The 23,244-nt window shown below is 36.0% G+C and overlaps 1 protein-coding gene across 5 annotated transcripts in view; it reads left to right on the top strand.

The window, feature by feature from the left end:
- ATF2 (activating transcription factor 2) overlaps positions 1–23,244 on the top strand; it is a 52,995-nt gene that overhangs the window by 9,943 nt on the left and 19,808 nt on the right. For 3 of the 5 annotated variants that reach the window (XM_075153287.1, XM_075153289.1, XM_075153288.1), the window contains 7 exons: positions 506–575; positions 2,999–3,095; positions 4,880–4,998; positions 7,093–7,221; positions 13,182–13,360; positions 13,685–13,799; positions 13,978–14,064. In XM_075153287.1, the coding sequence (XP_075009388.1) occupies positions 528–575; positions 2,999–3,095; positions 4,880–4,998; positions 7,093–7,221; positions 13,182–13,360; positions 13,685–13,799; positions 13,978–14,064 (774 nt within the window). In that variant the 5' untranslated portion in view covers positions 506–527. The remainder of the gene's footprint in view (positions 1–505; positions 576–2,998; positions 3,096–4,879; positions 4,999–7,092; positions 7,222–13,181; positions 13,361–13,684; positions 13,800–13,977; positions 14,065–23,244) is intronic. The other 2 variants (XM_075153291.1, XM_075153292.1) reach the window with 1 other exon arrangement.

Here is a 23,244-nt window from a genome sequence, read left to right as displayed (position 1 = left end):
TAGTTAAATTTGTAACAGTTTACTTAAAGGGCTATCTGATAACTTATCTTTAAAGACGAGCTTTAAAGATTATGAAAAGACTAAGGAATCGACCACTTTTTCTCATCTGTTGGCACTGTATCCTTGACTACTCGGTATTGTCTGCTGCTTCGTTCTTTTTTTAGTTGTGGGAATTGGATCATTATTACAATGTATTTTTATTTCAGTAACAAGTTGTCGTACTATGTTTTCAGATACTTTTTGCAATTAGTCATGTTACTACGAATACTTGCCTTTCTGATGGAGATGTATGTTCAAAACCTACTATTTCTCTATTGGGTTTTGTGTGCCTTCCTGACAGAGCTTGGAATCCAGGCTCTACTTGAATCCCGGGTATTTAGATTCTCACTGCAGCCAGAATGCAGAAATTCTTGCCCGTGGAATATTAAAATATCCTGTGGATGTTGATGTATTGATAATTTGTTGCAATATTTGTAAAATTCGTTCCATTCTCATTTTAATACAGGTAGCACAACGACCTGTGGAATATGAGTGATGACAAACCCTTTTTATGCACTGCCCCTGGATGTGGCCAGGTAATGGTCTGACTTGAAGTTATTAACATTGATCAAATAAAAATAAAACAGTGAAACATATTTCTAGGGATCGAAGAAAAGGGGATTTATCATAATTGGTAGAAAGCATCTACATTTTGCTGAAAAGCAGGTGACAGCAAGAATTTCTAGCATTTTGTGTGTTTATTCAGAAAATGCTATCCATAGAAGAAAAAAACTAATTAAATTGCCCTTTCTGAGCTGAAAACAATTTAATTTGTTAGCCCTGCTTTATTTGCTTTCATTAAAAAAAAATCCTAATTTGTATCAGGTAACGTGTATTTTTCAGAATATTTCAATGTTAGTGGGGGGCTCCTTGTGAATTGCTTGTCACTAATCTTAACAACTGTGGTGACTGCAAATATTTAATGGCATAATTTTTATTTATGTATATTTTTGCACATAGGAAGATACTAACAGTATGCATGCCACAAAATGTATTTCAATTCCTATTGTAGTTTTAATGTATTCTGTTAAATAGCATTAGTAGATACAGAGCTGAATGTGAGCAGAAAAGTGAAAATATTATTGAGTGTTTTAGCAGATGGTTGCTTAAAAGGAAGCTGTCTTAACACTTTAATTTAGTAACCTGAAAATAAATGAATTTGCATTATCTGCTGCATGAGATGGACATCCCTGCATCCTTTATATATAATTAATTTCTTAAACAAACTGAATTTTTTCATTATATTATCTCTGCTGCCTTTACATAGAATTGATTTCTTAAAAAGCTGTATTTTTTGACTTGGATTTATTTGGATTTTTAGTTCAAAATATTTTCATTTTTATTCTGAAAACTTAGTTTTTATGATGAATGACAGCATTAATGTTATATTAATGAAGCCTTCTGAATTTAAAGCCGGAAAGGACTAAGATTTCTTATTATGTCTAATATGTTCAGAGACATCAAAAGTAACAGAAGAGCACAGCCTTCTCCTAAGCAACATGTTTGTCCCCATCCTGTTTGAATCTCGTTTCGATGTAAGCTCTGACAGAAGTGTTTGGGCAACTAAATCTCATAGAAGATGTGTCATGGGGCTACAGCAATCCTTGATTCCAGTGAAGGAAAAGAAACAAGTTCATGTACCTGAAAATGGGCAAGGCTTCTCCAGATGCCAGCTCATACTATAGAATAGAGAGAGGAGGTCAGGATCTGGAGATCCTGTTCCCTCTGAAGGAGCCTGTCCATCACATAGTGGGGACAGAAAGATGTACTTAAGTCTCTTAGTGTGATAGAACACCAAAGTTTCTGGCTTATGCTGTATCTAGAGATGAGGCACAGGAGCTATGGAGAGCTGGGCATTTGGAACCCTTGGCAACAGAATTCTCACAAAGAAAGTGCCTGGCCTGTATCGCCCTGTCTTTCAGTGATCCTGCATTTTTAATTTCCCTCTCAGCTCCAGACATACATGTCCTTTCTCACAGAAATATTCTGGACGACTGTACTCTGCAGTCAGCTAAGCTTTCTGTATTGTTTTCTGAGAGATGACACTTGGTGTATATCTGTTACAAGATATATGTGGAGTGACTTAAATTATTGAGGAATAATCAGAAACATAGTTTGGGACTCAAATGTTCACAAAGAAAAGTAAGAATTTGAATATTTTGTAAAATGTGTTCTTTTTAGAAACCTGCATCTTGGGAAACATTTTCTTAGATTATCTCAATTGAAACACTAATTTTACCCACAATTACAGATGCATAGCAAATTTCAAGTCAGTAAAAGTAAGAATCTCTCTTTTACAGCACCTAGTTTGTCTGCTTACTGCTTTTCTTATAGAATGTACCCCAAATCTAAGGGGAAGTATGCACAAAACTGACATACTTCTGAAAACTTGAGATATTTTTAAAATGCCGATAAGTAGTTCTTTCACAGCTTTTCAGTTGTCTGACATTGTTCCAGTGTTTCCCATTCTATCTCCCTCTTATCTTGCATAGTAAATGGTCAGGGGCAGGAGCTATACTTTATTTTATTTTTACACTGTTAAATATAGTGAAGTCTGTGTTTGTGATTACAGATCAATTCTCATTATTGTGATAATACACAAATCAAATAGTGGTAATCAATTGCTAAATATTGTCAAGATCCATTAGTATAGCAAATGGCTGTTTGCTAACGGTTGATGAAGTCTGCAGCACTCTGAAATTTTATCTTGGACTTTTGATGAATGCAGGTACTTATACTACCATTTCTATTACTATTTAGTTACTATGAACATCATTTGAGTTTTATAATATTTCTGCTTGGTACTGTTGACGAAGGAGCAAGATATATCTGCCTAAGAGGGTTGTCTGTTAACGTAGTAACGATAGTTTTACGTGTTGTAAAAATTACTTTCTGTAGAATTGCATTTACTTTGTTCACACTCAGAATTTCAACTATTTCTTAAAACTTTCTGCTGCAGCGTTTTACCAATGAGGATCATTTGGCTGTCCATAAACATAAACATGAGATGACACTGAAATTTGGTCCGGCTCGTAATGATAGTGTCATTGTGGCTGGTTAGTATATATATATATATATACTTTTATAACTATACTTTTATTCATTTTTCTGCTGGAATGGGCATCCATTTTATGTATTTTCTGTACATAATGCATAGACTTATGTTAAGAGGATATGAAACATTTTCTTCGCTATAGTTGTCTGCAGTGTGTGCTTAGGCAATATTTTCATACCTAATTAGCTTTTGTCAGAATTTGAAGGCAATATTATTCTCCGTAAGTAACTTTTATTTGGATCTGATATATAATCTAAATATTTTTCAACTATCAATACTTTAATAATTGATTAAATTATGTAATAAGCATTCAGTAGGAACACACACTAATAAAGGCTATGCCTAACAGGATCTGTAACTAAATTAAACTGTATTTAAGTTTTAATTATTCATTGATATTACTTGTCTCTTAAATTTTAAAATATGTAGTGTTTTTTACATACTATAGTGACATTAGAAGAATGAGTCAGTAATTATTATTCTTTAAATGGGATAGTAGAAGAAAGATTTAAAAATTTTGTTTTAATTTTAGCTTAAATTCAAAATACTTTTACTGTATTTCCACCTCTGAATTCATGGCATACCCTTGGTCAGTTGTAACTAACTTTTTTGTTTGTCCAGGATCGGGAGTAATCACCAATGGATGATTGATTGCATTATAAATTTTAAAGTTCTTGAATGAAGATAGCACATGCTAGTTATTCTAAAATTATAGTCAGACTGTTTTTTTCAGTGGTGGAACAGCCTAAATTAACTTCACAAAGACTTTCAGACATTTTCAGATTTTTTTTCCTTGTAAGTGGCTAATTTGTTAGGACGAGCAGACAAAAAAAATTGTTACTCTTAAACCAGCAGTTGCACATTTTAAAATTCTAAACGTGATCCTCAGCAATTATACCGTAAGAAAGGGGACCTATCAAATAATCAGATGTTTGAGAATGAAACCATGGCAGTGTCTGTCTCTTCGCAGCCACATTCCAGTGTGTGAACTGTTAGTCATAAACGCCAGCTTACATTAGTAAGGTGCACATAATACCACTTAACGATATTTTAAATGCAGGTAACTTTGTGGCAAATGTGGTTAATTTTGACCTGATAATAATAGTGAAACAAGGGGAATTTACATCGTAACAAAAACTTTATAGAAAGACTTCTTTGAAACTGCTTCATGCAGTAGTCAGCCACAGACCAGAAGTCTTACGATTCCAGCTTGGCTATACAGGCGTCATAGGAGTCAATACGATCTTATGTACAATATCACAGTGTACTTCCTTTTAGAAGTTTCCATGCACTTGAAAGTAATCACTGCTGTTTTCAGTAGTGAAGAAGAAGAGAAGAAAGAAACAAACCGTCCGTGAGCTGTGTGCTTTTCTCTCTCTTTTTTTTTTTTTTTTTTTTTTTTTAAATTAAAGCCTTCATGTAGGCCTTATCTTTATTTGAAAATAGCGCCTGCTTGCTCACTAAAGTGATCTGCTATGCTAGACTAGGCACTTTAGAATAGCTCCCTCTGGTTTCTGGACACAGACAGAAGAAATTATTTGATTCCCTCCCAAAACTGTAAGGGGCTTACTGGTTTGCAAACTTCGGTTGCTTGTCTCCAGCAGGTGGAGTATGCCTTCTGGTTGGCCTCCCTGCAAGGCAGAAAGGAACCTGCTTGCAAGGCATTAGAGAGTTCTTAACCACGTCATCTCTTTCTGTTTGCTTTTATTCTGAAAAATATTTACGATAAGTAGGTTCATAAATGGTATTTTAAAATAAAATTAAAAATCAAATTGTTCATTTCAGATCAGACACCAACACCAACTCGATTCTTGAAGAACTGTGAAGAAGTGGGCTTGTTCAATGAACTAGCAAGTCCTTTTGAAAATGAGTTTAAAAAGGCTTCTGAAGATGACATTAAGAAAGTATGTTCAAAAACTTTCTCTCCTCAGAGCTTCTATTTTTTTCATATCAGAAATTCCATTAAAAAAGCGAACTTTGGATTTATATATTGCCTTCTAAACTATACCAATAATCATTTGCCAGCTGCTTATATGTGTTGTATGGAGAGAATACAAATCTAAGATACAAAAGAATACAAAACTAATCTTCTGAAGATTAGTTTACCTGATTAATTTTACGTAGTTAGCATGGACAATGGGACACATTGACTTTGTCTTAATTCTTTAAGTATCTACTCTATATATGTTGAAGTTAATCATTAGCTTGATTGAAATTTCATTAGGCCCTGAATAAGCAAAAAATAAGTCTGAAAAGTAAAGAGTTTTTGCAGAAAGAAAAACATTTGCAAGAAACTCATGTGAAAAGAATACTATGTGAACACCAATTATTTTGATTAGTTTTAAAATACCGATGTTATTCTAAGAATCAATAGTAATGATAATGAGAGTTAAATACTGACTGAATTTAAAGAAGTGTCAGTAATTTGGTTATAATTACATTCATTATGTGTTGAAATCACTTTTGCGTAGAAATTATTGATCACAACCTAAACACCTACTTTTTTATCGTACAGATTGAAATATAAGAAAAATTTGGACTGTATCTGTTTAGCAACTTCATGTTTTTATGAGGAACTTCCCATACATTTAAATGTGGTTTCTTCTATTTATTTTAGTACTTCCTAGTCATAACTGGTTAAGGGCCCAAACATTTAAACACTTCTGCAAATGAAAAATTTTGTTCAATGTCCCCTTTAAATAATTTTGCCTTTGGTTGATTACCTGGTTGACTTCCCTGGGCAGTGATAAAAATACCTTTTTATACTCATATACACAGAGTTTGTGGAATCGGTGTCTGCATTTTCTCGGTTTCAGTAAAGATTTTAATAAATACTTGTGAATAGGATGATTATACATTCCTGACAAAGCCCACCCTTGTTTTGTTACCGCAACTATACCAAATCATGATTTTTAATTTTTTTTTTTTAATTGGTGTATGCTAACTGTTCTTAAAACACTGCATATGGCAATACTGTTTCTGAATTTACTAATGCCAAATTTTCTGTGTAATTCACCACTACCTTGGAGGAGGTTATAGGTATTGCAAAATATTTTAAACGTCTTAACAATTTCTTTAATTGATATTGATTTTCCAAGCTGCCCTCTGTGTAATGAGAAGAAACACAGTCCTGCCATATCTCTTGTTGATTAATATATATAAACAATCATGGCAAGGGGTAGAAAAATTTACCATAATAGCACACTTTCTAAGGGGTTGATAATTTAGTTTTTTTCTGTAGTATTTAATGTTCAGATGTGGTATGGAGATTCCACTTTTAACAGTCTTCCCGGCCCATTAGTAATATATTCCATAGGAAAACTAGGAATTGGATTGAAAAAAAGCATTTGGAAGAACATAAATAGAAGTTGAGCTATGGGGGAAGTTTCTTCCAAAAGTATTTAGATAGCAGACTAGACAGGAGTGTAGGCTTTCAAATCTATAGTGTTGCTTCAAGTATTTTTGTAACTTAATTTCTTTGTGGCATTTCAGATATTCTGGTGGTTATATCTGTGTAGAAGTATAAAACTTGCTTTTTCAATAATTATTTGCTGCAATAAGTTTGAAATTAATTGTTCACAATAGCTTTATTAATATGGAAATGTAGTTAGGATTTTGTGCTTTGTGGCATGTGATACAATAATTTATAGAAGGATAATACCTTCCTTTAACTGTAATTAAGTGTAGCACAGTCCTTCCTCAGCTATAATTTTTCTGTGACTCTTGGGAAGTGAAAACTTTAAGTGTGTTTTTAATTCTCAAGAAGAAAATCCTTAGTGTGATATGGGTGTTGAAAGGCAAAGTGTTACTGAAGATTGGTATTTATGCAGATGCTGGAAAAATAGCCTTTAGTGGTAATGCATCTGCATCAAGATCTTCCAAACATCAGCACCTCCCTGTTGTTATAAGGCTGATATTTCTCTTCACTTGTTTAAATTTTCTTGCATATTTTAATTTTTTAGAGAGTGAGTAATTTTGTTTTACACTGTTGCTCTTAGATGCCTCTAGATCTGTCTCCTCTTGCAACACCAATTATAAGAAATAAAATTGAAGAACCTTCTGTTGTAGAGACAACTCATCAAGATAGTCCTTTACCTCATCCAGAGTCTACTACCAATGATGAAAAGGTCAGAACCCTTTTTTTTTTTTTTTTTTTTCCTTTTTGGAATTCCTTTTTCGAATCTTCTGATGATCTGCAAGTTCGTTGTACATGATGATAGCCACACTACTTAGCTGGTTGAAAGGAAAAGAATTTTCGTTTGCCATATTCCTGTGGATACATAGTTAATTTGTTCGATTCTTTAGTTAGCTTTGCTCACCGCAGTTATTTCTTTGCCTCACACTGGCCATCAAATAAAGTCAGAAAGGAAATCAAATTTAATATTCATGCTATGTTAGAAAAGGCTAAAGGGGCTCTTTATTCAGTTTTATGCATCATCATTCATGAAGAAGCAAAGAAAGTTCAGTTTCTTTGTTGTTTTTTCTTTTTTTTTAATAACGTCAACAGTTTGAGACTCTTCATGTGACCATTTTTATGTTTATCCTATGTTTTACCATAAATTGTTTTGTAGAACAGCAGAGGATGTTCTACAAAAATGTACAGGGCTGAATGGGCTGTCTTTCAAAGCTAAGCACTGGATAATTTTGTTTCAAATTTTATACTGGGCTATAGCAGTATGTTTAAAAGTGGTAATCTCAGGCATTTGCTTGTTTAGTGTTTACTTGAATACTTGTAGAAGACTGAGGTATTGTCTGTCACTAGAGAATGTTGCAGTCAAATCAGTTTTAGAACTATTGCTCTGAAGAAGAAATAAATGGTTTAATAGTAATGATAACTTCAATATGTGACTTGCAGTGTTTTCATCATGTGGAGTTCTTTTGAAGAACACAAAACGAAGCAAAATCAGTGAAATGAATTAATTATTCCTACTTCACTAAATAAGAATATTAGGAGCAGAACATAATAAAGCAATATGGTTGCTCTAGTCAGTTTTTCTTCTATGTGCATCTTCAGTGGGCAGTCTGCATTTGAGGGACTTGTCTACCTTATTCCCAAAAATCAGCAGGACTTTTTAGGATCACAGGGTGATTCTGATTGGAGGGGACCACAGGAAGTTCCTGGTCCAACTTCCTCCTCAAAGGAGAGGTCAGCTCTGAGGTCAGACCAAGTTACTCAGGGCTTTACGCAGTCTGGTCTTGAAACCTCTGAGGAGGGAGGCTGCACAACCTCTCAGTGCAACCCATTCAATGCCAGGCTGTCCTTGTGGTGAAAGTGTTTTTCTTTGGACCCAGTCTGAATCTCTCTGGTTTCAGCTTGCACCCCTTCTCTTATCCTGCCAACAGGCACCAGTGTGAGAAGAGCCATAAGTGTGTGACAGAAATTTAAGAGACTTTCAATTCAGATTCGTCTTTACAAAGCTTCGCCGAGTTTTATTAGTTAGCAAGGATGAGTAATCATAGGTGATCAAGGCAATCATGTAGTCTCAAAAATAGTAAAAGTAGTTTAAAGGAATACGTGTAAAGAGCTGCTTAGATTAAGGAAATCATAGTCCAAATCTTAAGTCGTCTTTATTTAATTTGTTCTTTATTTCAGAGGTTAGTTTGTATTTTCACTGTGAATACTTACTCTAAGTACTCTAATTTTGGCAGGAGATAATATTAATATCTTTATACAGTAGTGGTTCAGTATCTCATTAGCATCATTACAAGTGAAAATTATATCTCAATGCTTGGCAGTACTTATAAACTTGTCTCATTCATGATGTAATTTCAGTGTTGTCACTGTAACAGTGCTGAAGTGAAAAGCTGCTGCTGCTCAATGCTATTCTGATTGTAGAGACAAGCTGAGCAAGGATGAGGGTGCTGCTTGGAGTGTGCTGCTGCTGAATGTGGCCTGCAGAAGTTGAGAAATGTGAGCAGTGTTGCTGTTTTCTCAGTTAGATTTTTATATTCTCCTTCTATAGTTGTATTGAAGGAGGGAAGGTTTGTTTTTTCAGGGCATAGCTGGTCTTAAAATATATATGCCACTCTAACCATTTCATTGGCTGAATATGTTTTAATAGCCTTAAATAATTACAGCCTGTTAATGTGTGTGCAAGACAGTTCTAATTTTCCTTGTAGCTGTCAAAGGAATTTCTTAGAGACTCTTAAAAAAATTATGCTTAATTCTTTTCCTAGTTTTCCCAGAGTCCACTGAGTTCTATTAGGCTTTAATAAGAGTTGATACTCTGCTTTGAATAGACCAAGATATCATTAGGAGTATATAAAGCCTTTTAGCCTTAAAATAATAAGCAAATGAAACCTAATTTATTCTTTGAGAGCTTTCAAACTCATTATAGTTGCTTATTAACAGTACTTCAAAGGGTTACCCTCAACAGAGTTTCACAAGTTGCTTAGTTGTTGTCAGATAGTTAATTGCCTAACTGAATTATTTTAAAACCAATTGTTTTCTTACAATAATAATCAATTACAGTATTAGTTCTGGACATACACATTTCTCTATAAAGAATTCTGTGTATTCATTGATAGCATTAGGAAGTTACTGCATGGTATTTGCTTTCAGATACAAAATGCTTGCAAATATGCATCTCTGAAAACACTTCTTAAATGAAGTAACTGTCCTCTTCTGTAAAATATTTTCCAATTCAGTAGTTTTTAGTTTCAAGAATAAAAGGGTTGGAGAGGTCCTTTCAATAAGCTTCTAGTATCTTTGAATAGGCTTAAACTTCTTTCTTGTAAAGGTGGGTAAAGGTAAGATCACTTTGGCTTAATCTCATGATTGCAAATTCATCTCTATTTTTCTTGTTCTTTAGCAAAATATATTTACAAACTATTTTATTTCAGACAAAATTTATACTTCATTAGTGCAATGCTTTGGTGACCAGTTAGTATCTTCTATCAGACTGGTATGCCTATGGTTTTGTATTTATATGCTAATAAAATGACAGTTTCCCTTAGATCCATACTTCTTAGATCTGCAGTTTGTGTTATTGCAGTAACTAGCACATGCGTGCATTTTTCAGTGTGTGGCATAGAGCAAGTTAATGTAGTAAAGTAGTAAAGAGGAAGTTGAAAATACTTTGTTTTCAACTGTATAAACACACTCGTCAGTAAATGTGTTATTCTTTTAATGGTTGAGGATTTTTTCTGATCTTTTAGACAAAGCACAAGCGCTGTCTTTAATAACACACAGAAATAATTGTGTGCATGTGAGGTTTCTGTTTTCAGAATTTTATAGATTTATTTCAGTATTTTATACGTTAATCTTCTGACCATTGCTGAAATCTGGTTTCTATAGAGTGCTTTGTCTAAAAGTTTCAAATTGCCTTTTTCCTGGTAGAAAATCAAGCCAGGGAGAGACCCAGTTTTACAGTCAGTATTTATTAGAACACCCATTAAATAAGCTGTTGTTATTAATAGCCAATAAGTATTCACAGAGTGCCATAACTTTCTTGCTCACTCGTACATAGTTATCTGGTTGCAGCAACATTTGGGAGGCCAATCCCCGCTGCTTGCTCAGAGGTGGAATGCCGGTGACTTCTAGGTAGGTTTTCAGAAAGTGTTCAAGGTCAGGTTGGATGGGGCTCTGAGCAACCTGATCTAGTGAAAGATGTCCCTGCCGATGGCAGAAGGGTTGGACTGCAAGATCTTTAAAGGTCGCTCCCAACTCCAACCATTCTATGATTGTATGAAAGTCCTTCAAGGGGTCCATTCTTTCATCGTGTATATATAATCCTGTAGTCTTTGTTTGCATATAGCAGCCACCGTGGTTTTGGATGTTGTCTGAATTGTACAACATGTTCATGCTAGGGTATAGATTCAGCTGGTGTTCTGAGTTTATGAATCATTGCAAATTCAACAAGGGCCGGTTTTCTCTGGAGCTTATCTATTCTTGGGAGACTTTCACACACTGCCTCTCAGCACTTCTCTTCTTGGCCTTCTGTATTTTGGTAACTATTTCCCCATCCGCACACAGAGGAACTTAGAGAAGCCACTCGCACAAACCCGTACAGAAGGGGCTGTTACGGCATTACTGTTGTTGAGAATGTGTGAATATCTGGTTAGTCTCAATGGCTGCTGTTAGCCAACTGTCTTTTTCCCCTTTTTTATGGAAATTAGAATTACTTTGCCGTAGCTATTTATTCTGTGGTGTTGATATATCTAAATTTATATTTATACATATACTTTTATATATATGTGGTTGCCATGTATGAAGATGTTTCAGGTGAAAGGAAGAACAAGAAAAAGAGCTCCTACACCTCTGTTGGCTGTTGGGGACAAACATGGGTGTTCCTGTGTCAGATCCCTACAATGGGAATGGACTTTCTAGTGGCTTCCTGCTCACAGTAATGAGACGGGTAATAGTGGCAAACAGCAGGCAGGAAAGGGTGCTGCTGAAACCAGTGAAGAATGACACAATATTAATTTCTGAATTGACCATTGCCAAAAGATTATCAGGGCAAGTATTCTCCCATTATGTCTTCCTCTAATTTCCCAGTCTCCTTTATGTTTTCCCTGTGGCTCTTCTCACTGAATAAGATCTGTATAGCTGTTATACCAAATTCCTTATTTGCAAAGGACTGTTTAATCCTGTCCTAAGAATATGCATTAGTCAACTCTTCCCAATTTTTTTTCTGTTTCTCTTTTTTTCTACGGAACTCCATTTCATACTGGATGTTTTCTGCTTTTGACTGAATGCTCATCTGTAATTCTAGGTACTGTGTTCAAATATTGTAACATTTATAAATACACGAGATGGATACTAAAGAAAAAATTCTTGCTTTCCTCAATACAGCTCGCTGTTATTCTCCAAAAACTCTTATTCAATGTAAATAGTCTTTTAGGTCCCTTGGGGAAAAGCCTGAATGAACTAACAAACCCTGATGACAAGTCTAGCCTCTGAGCTTTTGATGGGAGAAAATTTCATCATCTAAAGTCCTTTCTTTTTTAAAGCCCACAGTTTGCCAGCCCACTTACAGTTCTATGAAGTGCTCAGAGGAGCACATACATTTTGCAATGGATGTATAAGAAGAAAAACAATCTGTAAGACAGCTAAGACCTTACTACTTAAAGCTTTGTGGATGAATTTGAAAAACTTAAGCTTAATTCAGAGCAAATGGTAATCAATGTAGCCTATATGACACAGGTATGAGATGTTCTCTTTGAATTATGGTTTAACAGTGGAGCAACTGAAGTCCGCTGGTCTTAAGAGTGTAGTTTTATGTGTCATTGATTGCAATAATGTCAAAAGACTAAATAACTTGGAAGAATCCTGTCTGAAGGTAAATCTGAAGTCTGGCAATATCAAGGGTTTCCTGAGAAGGAAAGCATTGGTTACAATAAGGCATTTCTAGGTTTCGAAACAGCAGATGCAGGGACTACATTCCAGTTGATAATGTACTTTACCTCATTGCTAAGCTAAGAACTATAGTCAATTCTGTCTACTATTTACTTGCAACTAAGAAAATTTAATTTCTGTGCTGAAATAATTTCTTCTGCGTCAGGATATGCATGTATTTTGCAAAGCTATGAATGTAACACTCCAAATATTTTTAACTTAGTAGCACTCTAGTTAAGAGAAGTACATGGGTAAGGGATAAAGGCTTAAAAAAAAGACAGATTTTTTTTTTTTCCCCTCCTTTTTACTGAACCATAAAACTCTTTTGTTTCTCTTGTTTAAATCCAGAACAATGGACTGAAACTGAAATGTACATAAGGACACCATAAAATGTTTTCCTTATTCAGAGTGTGTGTAGACATGATGGTGTTGATAGCGCCATGGGTTTTCTTGGCAAAAAAGCCTTAATACCTGATCAAAACTGAATTATAAGTAATAGTAGCTTTAGCATAAATTGAACCAGGGCTTGTCATAAAACTAAAATCACTGTCGTTGGAACAATTTCACTTTGATGGTTTAAATGATTCATCCAAAGGGGGTTTTCTGAAAGTTTTAAATTGTATAACTGATTCTTCTTGCATAATGTTACAGAAATTCTGATTTGTTCCATCAAACTGTGTTCATTTAACAGTCGGAATTAATGGTCTGTAGTTCTATTTTACAAACGGATTAATCTTTGGTTTTCCTCAGGAAGTGTCACTGCAGCAGACTGCACAACCTACATCAACAATAGTTCGTCCAGCATCGCTACAGGTTCCTAATGTACTACTTACAAGTTCTGACTCAAGTGTTATTATTCAGCAGGCAATACCATCACCAACGTCTAGTACTGTTATTACCCAGGCTCCATCCTCTAACAGACCAATAGTGTAAGTTACATAAATCTTAGTAAAATGTTTTCTTACAGAATTTGAAAATATTTTGTCTTGTTTACTTTCAGTTACTGTTTCTGCAGTTAATGTACAAATTTGAGATGCTTTAGTGTAATGTGGTGCTTTACTACATATGAAACATACAACTTTCACTACATGTGAAATATAATTCCATGTTCTCCACATCACTAAGTTCATATTTTTGATCTCCAAATAAATATTACATTACAACTGTAAACAAACAAACCAATTTGAAGTAATGTGTAAACTTGTTCTCTTCTCTCGATAAGTTTTCTTTTATATAGTTCATTCCTTTTTCAGTCCAGTTCCAGGTCCTTTTCCTCTGCTGTTACATCTTCCTAATGGACAAACCATGCCTGTTGCTATTCCTGCATCTATCACAAATTCTAATGTGCATGTCCCTGCTGCAGTTCCAGTAAGTAAGCATGATGCTATATTAATTTGACAGTGGAGCAGATATGCATAAGTGGAGCATAGAACTCAGTTTTAAGTGGCTTGATAGTTGTTTTGGCTTCAGAGGGTAGTGCTGTCATATGCTCTCTATTATGATAACATACTCAGGTTTTCTTCATTTTTATACTTTATCTGGTCAGCTTGTTAGACCTGTCACCATGGTGCCTAGTATCCCAGGAATCCCAGGGCCTTCCTCCCCACAGCCAGTGCAGTCTGAGGCTAAATTGGTAAGTGAAAAACTCCGTTATTCCTCAAGAAGAGTAACTTGAGAAATTAATTAAATTCTGTTGCTTTTTAAAAGAGCTTTAGTTTTCTTTTTTTAGTCTAAATTCTGCAAGTACAAATTTAATAAAAACAGAAAAATAACAGCTGTGTTTGTTTTACAGTTATTTCAAGTTCCAGCCTATGTTAGTTCTGTTGTTAATGGTCATTTTGATCTTGCTTTCAATCATTCTTTTAAATGAACTAGTTTTTTAACTAAACTCCTTCTTGCTTCTTGTATTGGAGGATAGGAAATGTTAGTTAGAAGAAAGACAAGATTAGTAGCATGTTAACAGTGAACATCACCTTCAGAGAAGCATAATATGTTTCCTCCCAAAGGATATGATATTTCTTTAAAAAACTAGGAAAAGAAAAAGTTTTTTTAACAATGTTTTCAGAATCTTGGCTGAATATAGTCCATTTGGCAAGAGTTTTATAATTAGATATGTATACTGACATACTTAGGAAATTGTTTTCTGTGGAGGTTGTTTCTGTTGTGTCAGGGCAGTTTTGGGGGTTTGGGGATTATTTGGGAAAATCAGGAGTAAAACAAGCAGAAGAAAGTTTATTTTGTTTTTTTTTTAAATATGAGTGATCCAGTTATGGTAGTAGTTTGAATTAATCAGTTTCTTGAAAAATTTTCTGCAACATTAGGTAGTTGCTTCTCTGTTTTTGCTGTCTTGTTTGTTTGTTCCAACTGTTCTAAAGCAATAGAAAATCTATCATTAAACAATAATTAACCCATTTATGTATTTACAAGATGCCTCTGTAAACAGTATGTGTCTTGTGAAGGTAGTGTTCCTCTTCTGAATCTTACTTTGTGCTAAAAAAGAACCAGGGACACCTGCTAGAGAAAATACATTTCTGTACATCAATATTGATAAGTGGGAGGATGCCCTTAACATCCTTTGATATCTCATGTCTCTTGGCCTAAACCTGTGGTCTTTCTTTCCTTACCCATTTTCTCTCCTCAAACCACAATATGAAAAACAGTGAGTCTGGGAACACTAATTATTCTGCTGTCTGGAGTAATGGGATTCCAGTATAGTGGGCACAGTAGACCACAGTCACCAAATACTGAAACTATTGTGGAGAGCTGGTTACCAGTGCACTGACTTTTCCTAATGCTGTCAGGTCTTCCTTCATTTTCCTCCTCTGTTGATCACGATGACTTCTAAAATAGTGTAGAGAGGGACGGAAAGGAAGAAGGTCTGTTTCTGTGCATCCTTGTCCCCCTAAGAATGGGAAAATGAATCCTTTAATACCTGAGGAAATATTTAACTGTAATCAGCTCTGATGAGATGAATTTATCGTAAATCCAGGAGAGAAGAATGTAAGGAAGTGAAAACAAGAACTGTTTTCTCAGAAATTGCACATTCCTTAGAGTCAGAAGACTCATGCGCTGAATTCTGCTTTGTGAAATCCAGGACGAATTGGTTCCAAACGATTTTTTAGATGGGCAAGAAATTAGGATTTTAAGCATATTACTGAGTGATTTGCTCTTACAAAGCTTTAAAGGGGGGAAGGAAATACATGTATGTGGTGAAGACTTTGATCTCATGTTGGAAAAAGCAATCACTCAGAGGCAAAGAAAAACAAAGATCGTTAGACTTAAAATTTAACAATCTCATTAGTCTTCTCGTTAGAATTTAGCTAATATATGCACTTCAGTGATTGCTATCTTTTTTTTTAAATGAGACTGTAAAAAGGGTATTTGCAGTATTTCTTCTTTCCTTTCTTGTCACTTAATATGAAGCATGAGCAGAATTCAAGAATATCAGAATTATGTATATTTCTTATGCTCATTTACTTTTATATAGTGCCTATTCACAAAAATAAAAAACTTAATTTCGTATTACTCCTAAAGTAAAAGCAATTTAATGAGAAACTTTATGTAGAAAAGCTTCCAACAGGAAGACTAACTCACTATGCCATGCGATGCGTTGTTGGCAGATATGTGTGGTTTATTAACTGTGAAGTTCCATTTAATTTTTAAAATTTAAGTCTTTGTCATGCCAAATCCTTGTTTTTCATGTATCTCTTGAAAATAATTTTGCTTGCTACATACTAAATTCTGCAAAGGTATGGTAATCAGGTTTATTTTTCACTTGTGTTCCTGTTTAAGCCAGTGGAAAACTTGCTATTTAGTTTTACAGCTACTTGTTTGCTTTTTATTTCATTAATAGTTCACATTTAAAGTTGAAATATAAGCTATTATATTGAATTAAATTTAATAAGTGAACAGTGTATGTTTCATCACAGTATACTGCAATTCGTGGATTTATTGGTACGTTTAAGTTAGCAGAACACTGGGAACACTTCCTGTGTCCTTTTGCCTACCATAGCCACATTTCTGCTTCAAGTCTATCAGCCTAGTATTCTTAGTGTCTTTGGGACAGAAAGCTGGATGAAGGGGCGAAGCTGTGATGTTCTCTTCTCAACAATCAAGGCCCAGGAGTCAGGATTTTTATACATCTTTGGAATTTTCTTGGCTGGTGCTTTATTTTATTTATTATTTGGAGAATTTTTTTGTTGTTCTTTATAGACAGACCTTGCAGTCTCATGGATTTTTTCATATTGCATTATAAAATGTAGAAATAGAATATGTAGCAAATATAAAAAACATGCTCAAATAGTTTCCTAACATTGCAACTATTCCTCAGATATTAAAGTAAGTTTGGTAGTGTACGGAATGCAAAATTTGGAAAGTTAACGTGTTTTTTCGTTATCTCCAGAGGGTTTTGTCATATATGCTTTTGGCCATCGTTGGTTGAATCATAGAATCATAGAATCATACAGGTTGGAAAAGACCTCTAAGATCATCGTGTCCAACCGTCAACCCAACACCACCATGCCCTCTACACCATGTCCCTAAGGGCCTCATCTACACGTCTTTTAAATACCTCCAGGGATGGTGACTCCACCACTTCCCTGGGCAGCCTGTTCCAAGGCCTGACCACTCTTTCAGTAAAGAAATTTCTCCTAATGTTCAATCTAAACCTCCCTTGGTGCAACTTGAGGCCATTTCCTCTTGTCCTATCGCTAGTGACTTGGCAGAAGAGACCAACACCCACCTCGCTACAACCTCCTTTCAGGTAGTTGTAGAGCGCGATGAGGTCTCCCCTCAGCCTCCTCTTCTCCAGGCTAAACAACCCCAGTTCCCTCAGCCGCTCCTCATAGGACTTGTGCTCCAGGCCCTTCACCAGCTTCGTTGCCCTCCTCTGGACGCGCTCCAGCACCTCCATGTCCTTCTTGTAGTGAGGGGCCCAAAACTGAGCACAGTATTCGAGGTGCGGCCTCACCAGTGCCGAGTACAGGGGCACGATCACCTCCCTACTCCTGCTGGCCACACTATTTCTGATACAGGCCAGGATGCCGTTGGCCTTCTTGGCCACCTGAGCACACTGCCGGCTCATGTTCAACCGGCTGTCAATCAGCACCCCCAGGTCCTTTTCCTCCGGGCAGCTTTCCAGCCACTCTTCCCCAAGCCTGTAGCGTTGCCTGGGGTTGTTGTGGCCGAAGTGCAGGACCCGGCACTTGGCCTTGTTGAACCTCATACAGTTGGCCTTGGCCCATCGATCCAGCCTGTCCAGGTCCCTCTGCAGAGCCTTCCTACCCTCGAGCAGATCAACACTCCCGCCCAACTTGGTGTCGTCTGCAAACTTACTGAGGGAGCACTCGATCCCCTCGTCCAGATCGTTGATAAAGATATTGAACAAGACCGGCCCCAGCACTGAGCCCTGGGGAACACCGCTCGTGACCGGCTGCCAACTGGATTTAACTCCGTTGACCACAACTCTCTGGGCTCGGCCGTCCTGCCAGTTTTTTACCCAGCGAAGAGTGTACCTGTCTAAGCCGTGAGCTGCCAGCTTCTCTAGAAGAATGCTGTGGGAGACAGTGTCAAAGGCCTTACTGAAGTCCAAGTAGACCACATCCACTGCCTTTCCCTCATCCACTAGGCAGGTCACCTGGTCATAGAAGGAGATCAGGTTGGTCAAGCAGGACCTGCCTTCCATGAACCGGTGCTGGCTGGACCTGATCCCCTGGTTGTCCCGGACATGGCTCGTGAGCACCCTCAAAACCAACCGCTCCATGATCTTCCCCGGCACCGAGGTCAGGCTGACCGGTCTGTAGTTCCCCGGATCCTCCCTCCGGCCCTTCTTGTAGATGGGAGTCACATTGGCGAGCCTCCAGTCGTCCGGGACCTCCCCAGTTAACCAGGACTGCTGGTAAATGATGGAGAGCGGCTCGGCAAGCTCCTCCGCCAGCTCCCTCAGTACCCTCGGGTGGATCCCATCCGGCCCCATAGACTTGTGAGCGTCCAGGTGGCGTAGCAGGTCATTAACTTCATCCTCTTGAATTATGGGGGCTTTATCCTGCTCGTCGTCCCTGTCTTCCAGCTCAGGGGGCTGAGTACCCTGAGGATAACCACTCTGACTACTAAAGACTGAGGCAAAGAAGGCGTTGAGTACCTCAGCCTTTTCCTCGTCCTTGGTGGCAACGTTCCCCCCCGCATCCAATCTTTCTTTTATTCAAAGACCATACTTCCCTAATATTGTATTCTGCATTTTCTACTATCATATATATGATAATACTATTTCAAGGTATTCTTAATTGACACAGATCTATATACTTCAGAGATTGAGTAAAATTCTTGAAGAAGTGTTTACGGTAACTTTGTCACTTTAAGATGCAGTATCCCCAAACTGCTGAATTGTTATCAGATACAGGTCTGTCCTGTGTAGAAGGCACATCTCCTTATGTTTTGGATGAAATACCTGGCACAAACCAAGGCAGGAACCAGGCACTTTCCTTTGTTTGTGCTTTGTGCCTTTCTTTACAGAGGCTATTTCTGCAGTTTATTTCTTGCATGGCATTTCAAGGAACTAATATGTTTTAGAGTTTTGTAATAAGAAAAGCACTATTTGCTCTCATTTCATTCCTGATCTCAGTCATTCATTTCTCTTACCTGTTTACAAAAGGCTGCTGTTGTGTAGACCGCCTTTTTTTTTTTTTAAGTGAAGGTGAGAACTAATTTGATAAAAATCAAATTAGAGATTGTAGTGCCATTATTTCCTAATGCTATGGAGTTTAATTATTTAAATACGGATTTGGGGAACTTAATTTCTATGTTTTTATTAATGTGAAAACAACACACTTTTTCTTCTATTTTGATGAATACCTGTTGTTTCCTGATGAGTTGCATACACCAAATTGTACATAGAGTATCATATATTTCTTTATATAAAATCATGAATGAACTTTAGTAAAACAAACTGATGTTTTGATTTCTAAAAGCGAAAGCTTAAAATAACTGGCAGAAGACGTCTTTGGTAATGTGCATAGGATGCCTTCCTATAACACGATTAATATTTTTCTTCAGCTATCCTAGAATTCTTAAAACCCTTTGAAGATATGGGAACTAACATACTTGCTGGGTATTTTTTTTCCCACTATGGACAGCTTTTGGAGACCTTTTCAGTTTGTAAGTGGGCTCTCTTATGACATTTGAAAGTGGTTTTAGATTAGAGTGTCCAAGCTTGATGCATAATAATCAGAACTGTGTAGTTATTTCTATGTTTGATAAAGTTTTCAGTCTGAAGTGTCAAAACTCCTTCAGCATGGCAGTTTTGGTTATTCATGTGAAGCAAGTTACTGAGATGTCACTTCTAGAACTCTGTTCTTTCTTTGCTGAAATGCTCTTTGCTCTGGTTACCATTAAAGTTGCCTGACACTAAATGATCACATGAATTCCATAGAGGGACAGTTGCATGTGCGAACAGGTTCGCTGAGTGAAATAGCAAATAGAAAAATGTACACCAACTGCAAGGAATAATGACTGGGAGGGGAAAAAAAGAAAAAAAAAACCATGAGAGACAAAAATTTTAAAAATGGCTATGCAGTGAGCCGTATCCTTATGATTGTGACATTATTGCAAGAGGCTTTCGACTGAAACAGCTGAAATTTAGGGGAAGAGTGTGTTAAGCACAATCGTATGTCTCTACTTCAGCACTGAAACATATACAGATGTGTTTCAGTGCTATGGGATAATTATGCGCAATTAGATTGCATTTTAATTTTATTGTCCAATATTGAAGTTATTGTAGTGAACGTAGCTGCTCCATTCACACCTGTGAAAGGCACTGTTACTATAGTTTTGAACATTCTTGGATCCTTTTTCGCCTATTGCTTGTAGAACTGAAGTGAAATATGACTAGAGATTTTATTCAGACACAAGCTGTCTTTTACTGCTATTCTTTTGAAGATATCCTCCTCTCTTGTACTGAGAATGACATTCAATAGGAGTGAAAATGAGTTTCAGATTTCTGTGGCACACTTAATATAAATTGTTAGTTTTTCTGATGTGACTCCATATTTGTTGTTATGCTAAAGAAACTAACTTCCACATATTTAAGTAAAATCAAATGCATAAGTCAGTTTTGTGGTATTTTAGAGAGGCTTAGAAGTAGATGCAATAGCTGTGTTTAAAACAAAACAAAACAAAGATACTTCCTGACTAAAATAAGGATGCATGATTCTAAATATTACAAAATTGCTTCTGATCTCTTTGTGAGATCTGTAATTGTGTGCTTTCTGTATATGAAATGTGAGCCATGAGCTACCTCTAGTTGTAAAACATCCTTTTTTTGAGCGTACAGCTTGTGGATGCAAACTTAATGTTCAGACCCTTCTGCATAGATTGCAGAAGTTTCCGAAGAACTTAAAAATTGCTTTAACACTGAATGTTTCCCTCCGACTCTTCCTACCCATATAAAACCTTTTGTCACAATCTGAGACATACCTTGCACACAGTGGGCAACCAGTAGGCTTTCTGCAGGAGGTTTCTACTGAGAAGTGACAGAGGGCAGCTTGGCAAATGTTCAGAAACCGACATTAACTTGCTAGAGCCCGGCATGGGACCTTGTGTTCAGCAGAATTCTTCTGACCTGTCTCTCTGCATGCCGAGCTAATCAGCAAACACCTAATGAGCCTACTCTAAAGAAACAGACCCTCTCACAACCTACTTCATTTTCATATGTTCTCTGGGGGTGGAGAGACAAGACTTCATAAGGACTGATGATGCTGCAAAGACCACAATAATGATAATTAACTTGCTGAATTTAGAAGATTATGCTGTTAATTAGTTGCAAAATAAAGATAAGTAATAGAGCAGCAGATGGTAGGATAACACCCAGGAGAAGGAGGGTTATTACTCTGATGAGCTTTTGTGGCAGATATGAAATATGGATCTGAGTTTTTCACAAATTGTTTCTGGAGAATATTCTCTTGTTTCTGTGAGCTCTTGATGGAATGATCTAGTCCTACCAAATTTTGACAGATGTGGTGAGGATTTGTTTTCAAGGATATACATGAACAATAAAACCCTGCCAATAAAGACTTTAAAAGCTATTAAGCTATTTGAAAATACCACTTTTAGTTTGCCTCTAATAACCAAATAATATCAAACAAACCTTGGTTGTCATCAGGTTTCCCCACATAATAATGCTTGTATACATTTATTCTCATACTTGTTTCAATATATTTAATTTTTAAAACTGAGATTCTCGTATTTGGGGTAACTATCTCACTACTCACAGGAAGCACAACATCCATGTAGTATTTTACTTCAGCGTTACCTTCTAAAATATGAAACCTTTTAAATACATGAGCTGGATATCTCCTTGTGAAAATCTGTTGATATTCCTCAGATTTTCACAGTATTTCTGCATTTGTGGCTAATTTTAATCATTTAATTATTTCAATTTCAACTTCTAAACTCTATAATATAAAACTAATACAAATTATTTTCTATTTCTGCTTCCATAGAACATTACATTTAACAATGTAATTTTCAAAAGGAGTTTATTTACTTACAAATTTACAAAATTATAATGTTTAAATGTTAGCATTGCAATAGGGAAAGTTAAGTCCTACTTTGACTGTTTGCATGTTCATTGTGCCTGATGATAGATCTTTTATAATGTAAATAGGATTGTGCTATTTCCTTCACTTTCTACTGCCATTTTCAAATTAAATGTAAAATATACAAATTTAATAGCATGAACTTCCTTTCTTTTTAGGTTAGCTTTGCAAATATTTCTTTAATGCAGAAATGCAGAATTAGAAAGAATGGAGCTAAACAATAATAACAGTTACTTGCCTTATGTGCACATTAAAAAAAAACAAAACAAACTCTAATTAGTTTTGTTTCATCTCCCAAATCTCCTGAACTTGTGCTCTCTTTCACTAAGGAAATGGATATGCTAGTGAAACTTTTTCTTTAAGTAACCGACTTTAAGCAAACACTACAAAGCATTTCTAGGAGTTTATAGACTCTGTTGGTTTTGGGGTGTTTTTGTGGAGGATGCTTACATCAAGATTTGCTCATGCAGTCACGAGCAGAGTAGATCAGACACTAGCCATAGACATACTAACTGTATAAATGTTTATGCTTCACTGCCATGAAAATTTGAAGTTAGCTTGTTACCACTGAATTTACGTATTCAGACACTTGAGTTGGATAAAATCTAATAATTTTTACTTCTCATGGCAGTGGAAGAGGAGTATGCATGTGGTGAGTTGCTATGTCTTGGTTGAGTAATTTTTGAGACAGTAACTTTTAAAAACCTCCTAGTATGATGGCTTGAAATAAAAGAGAGCATACCCTTTAAAACCTCAGCAGAAGTTAAAATAGACACATTGTAACTAATTTGTTACAACTGATTTGTCCTGTCACTACTGTCTCGATTTTGACTCCTGAAAGTTTGTCACATCCTGCTAAACAGCAAGTTATGATACAAGAAATACTTCTAAAGTAATTCAGATAATAAATGAAAATACATTGTGAAAAATCAGATGTTAATAACTTATGGAAAGGATATTGGATAAAACTGTCATATTAACATTAAATACTTGCTACTTTCTTTAAAAAATATTTTTTTAAAAGTGATTTGGAAGTGATGTGTCTCCCTGGTAGTCCTGGTGGTAGCTTAGAAAATTTTACCATTTAATCACCCAGATCAGTTAGAATTTAAAGGGGGGGGGGAGTGGGGGGGTGGAAATCATTTTATCAACCTTTCAATTGTTGTAATTAGGCCATAGAGTTTGGTTTTAGTAATTTTAGTTAGACGATTAGAAAACACTTA

This window comes from Calonectris borealis, chromosome 6 (assembly GCF_964195595.1).
Source record: "Calonectris borealis chromosome 6, bCalBor7.hap1.2, whole genome shotgun sequence".
NCBI lineage: Eukaryota > Metazoa > Chordata > Aves > Procellariiformes > Procellariidae > Calonectris > Calonectris borealis.
This window is presented reverse-complemented; position numbering and strand designations above follow the sequence as displayed.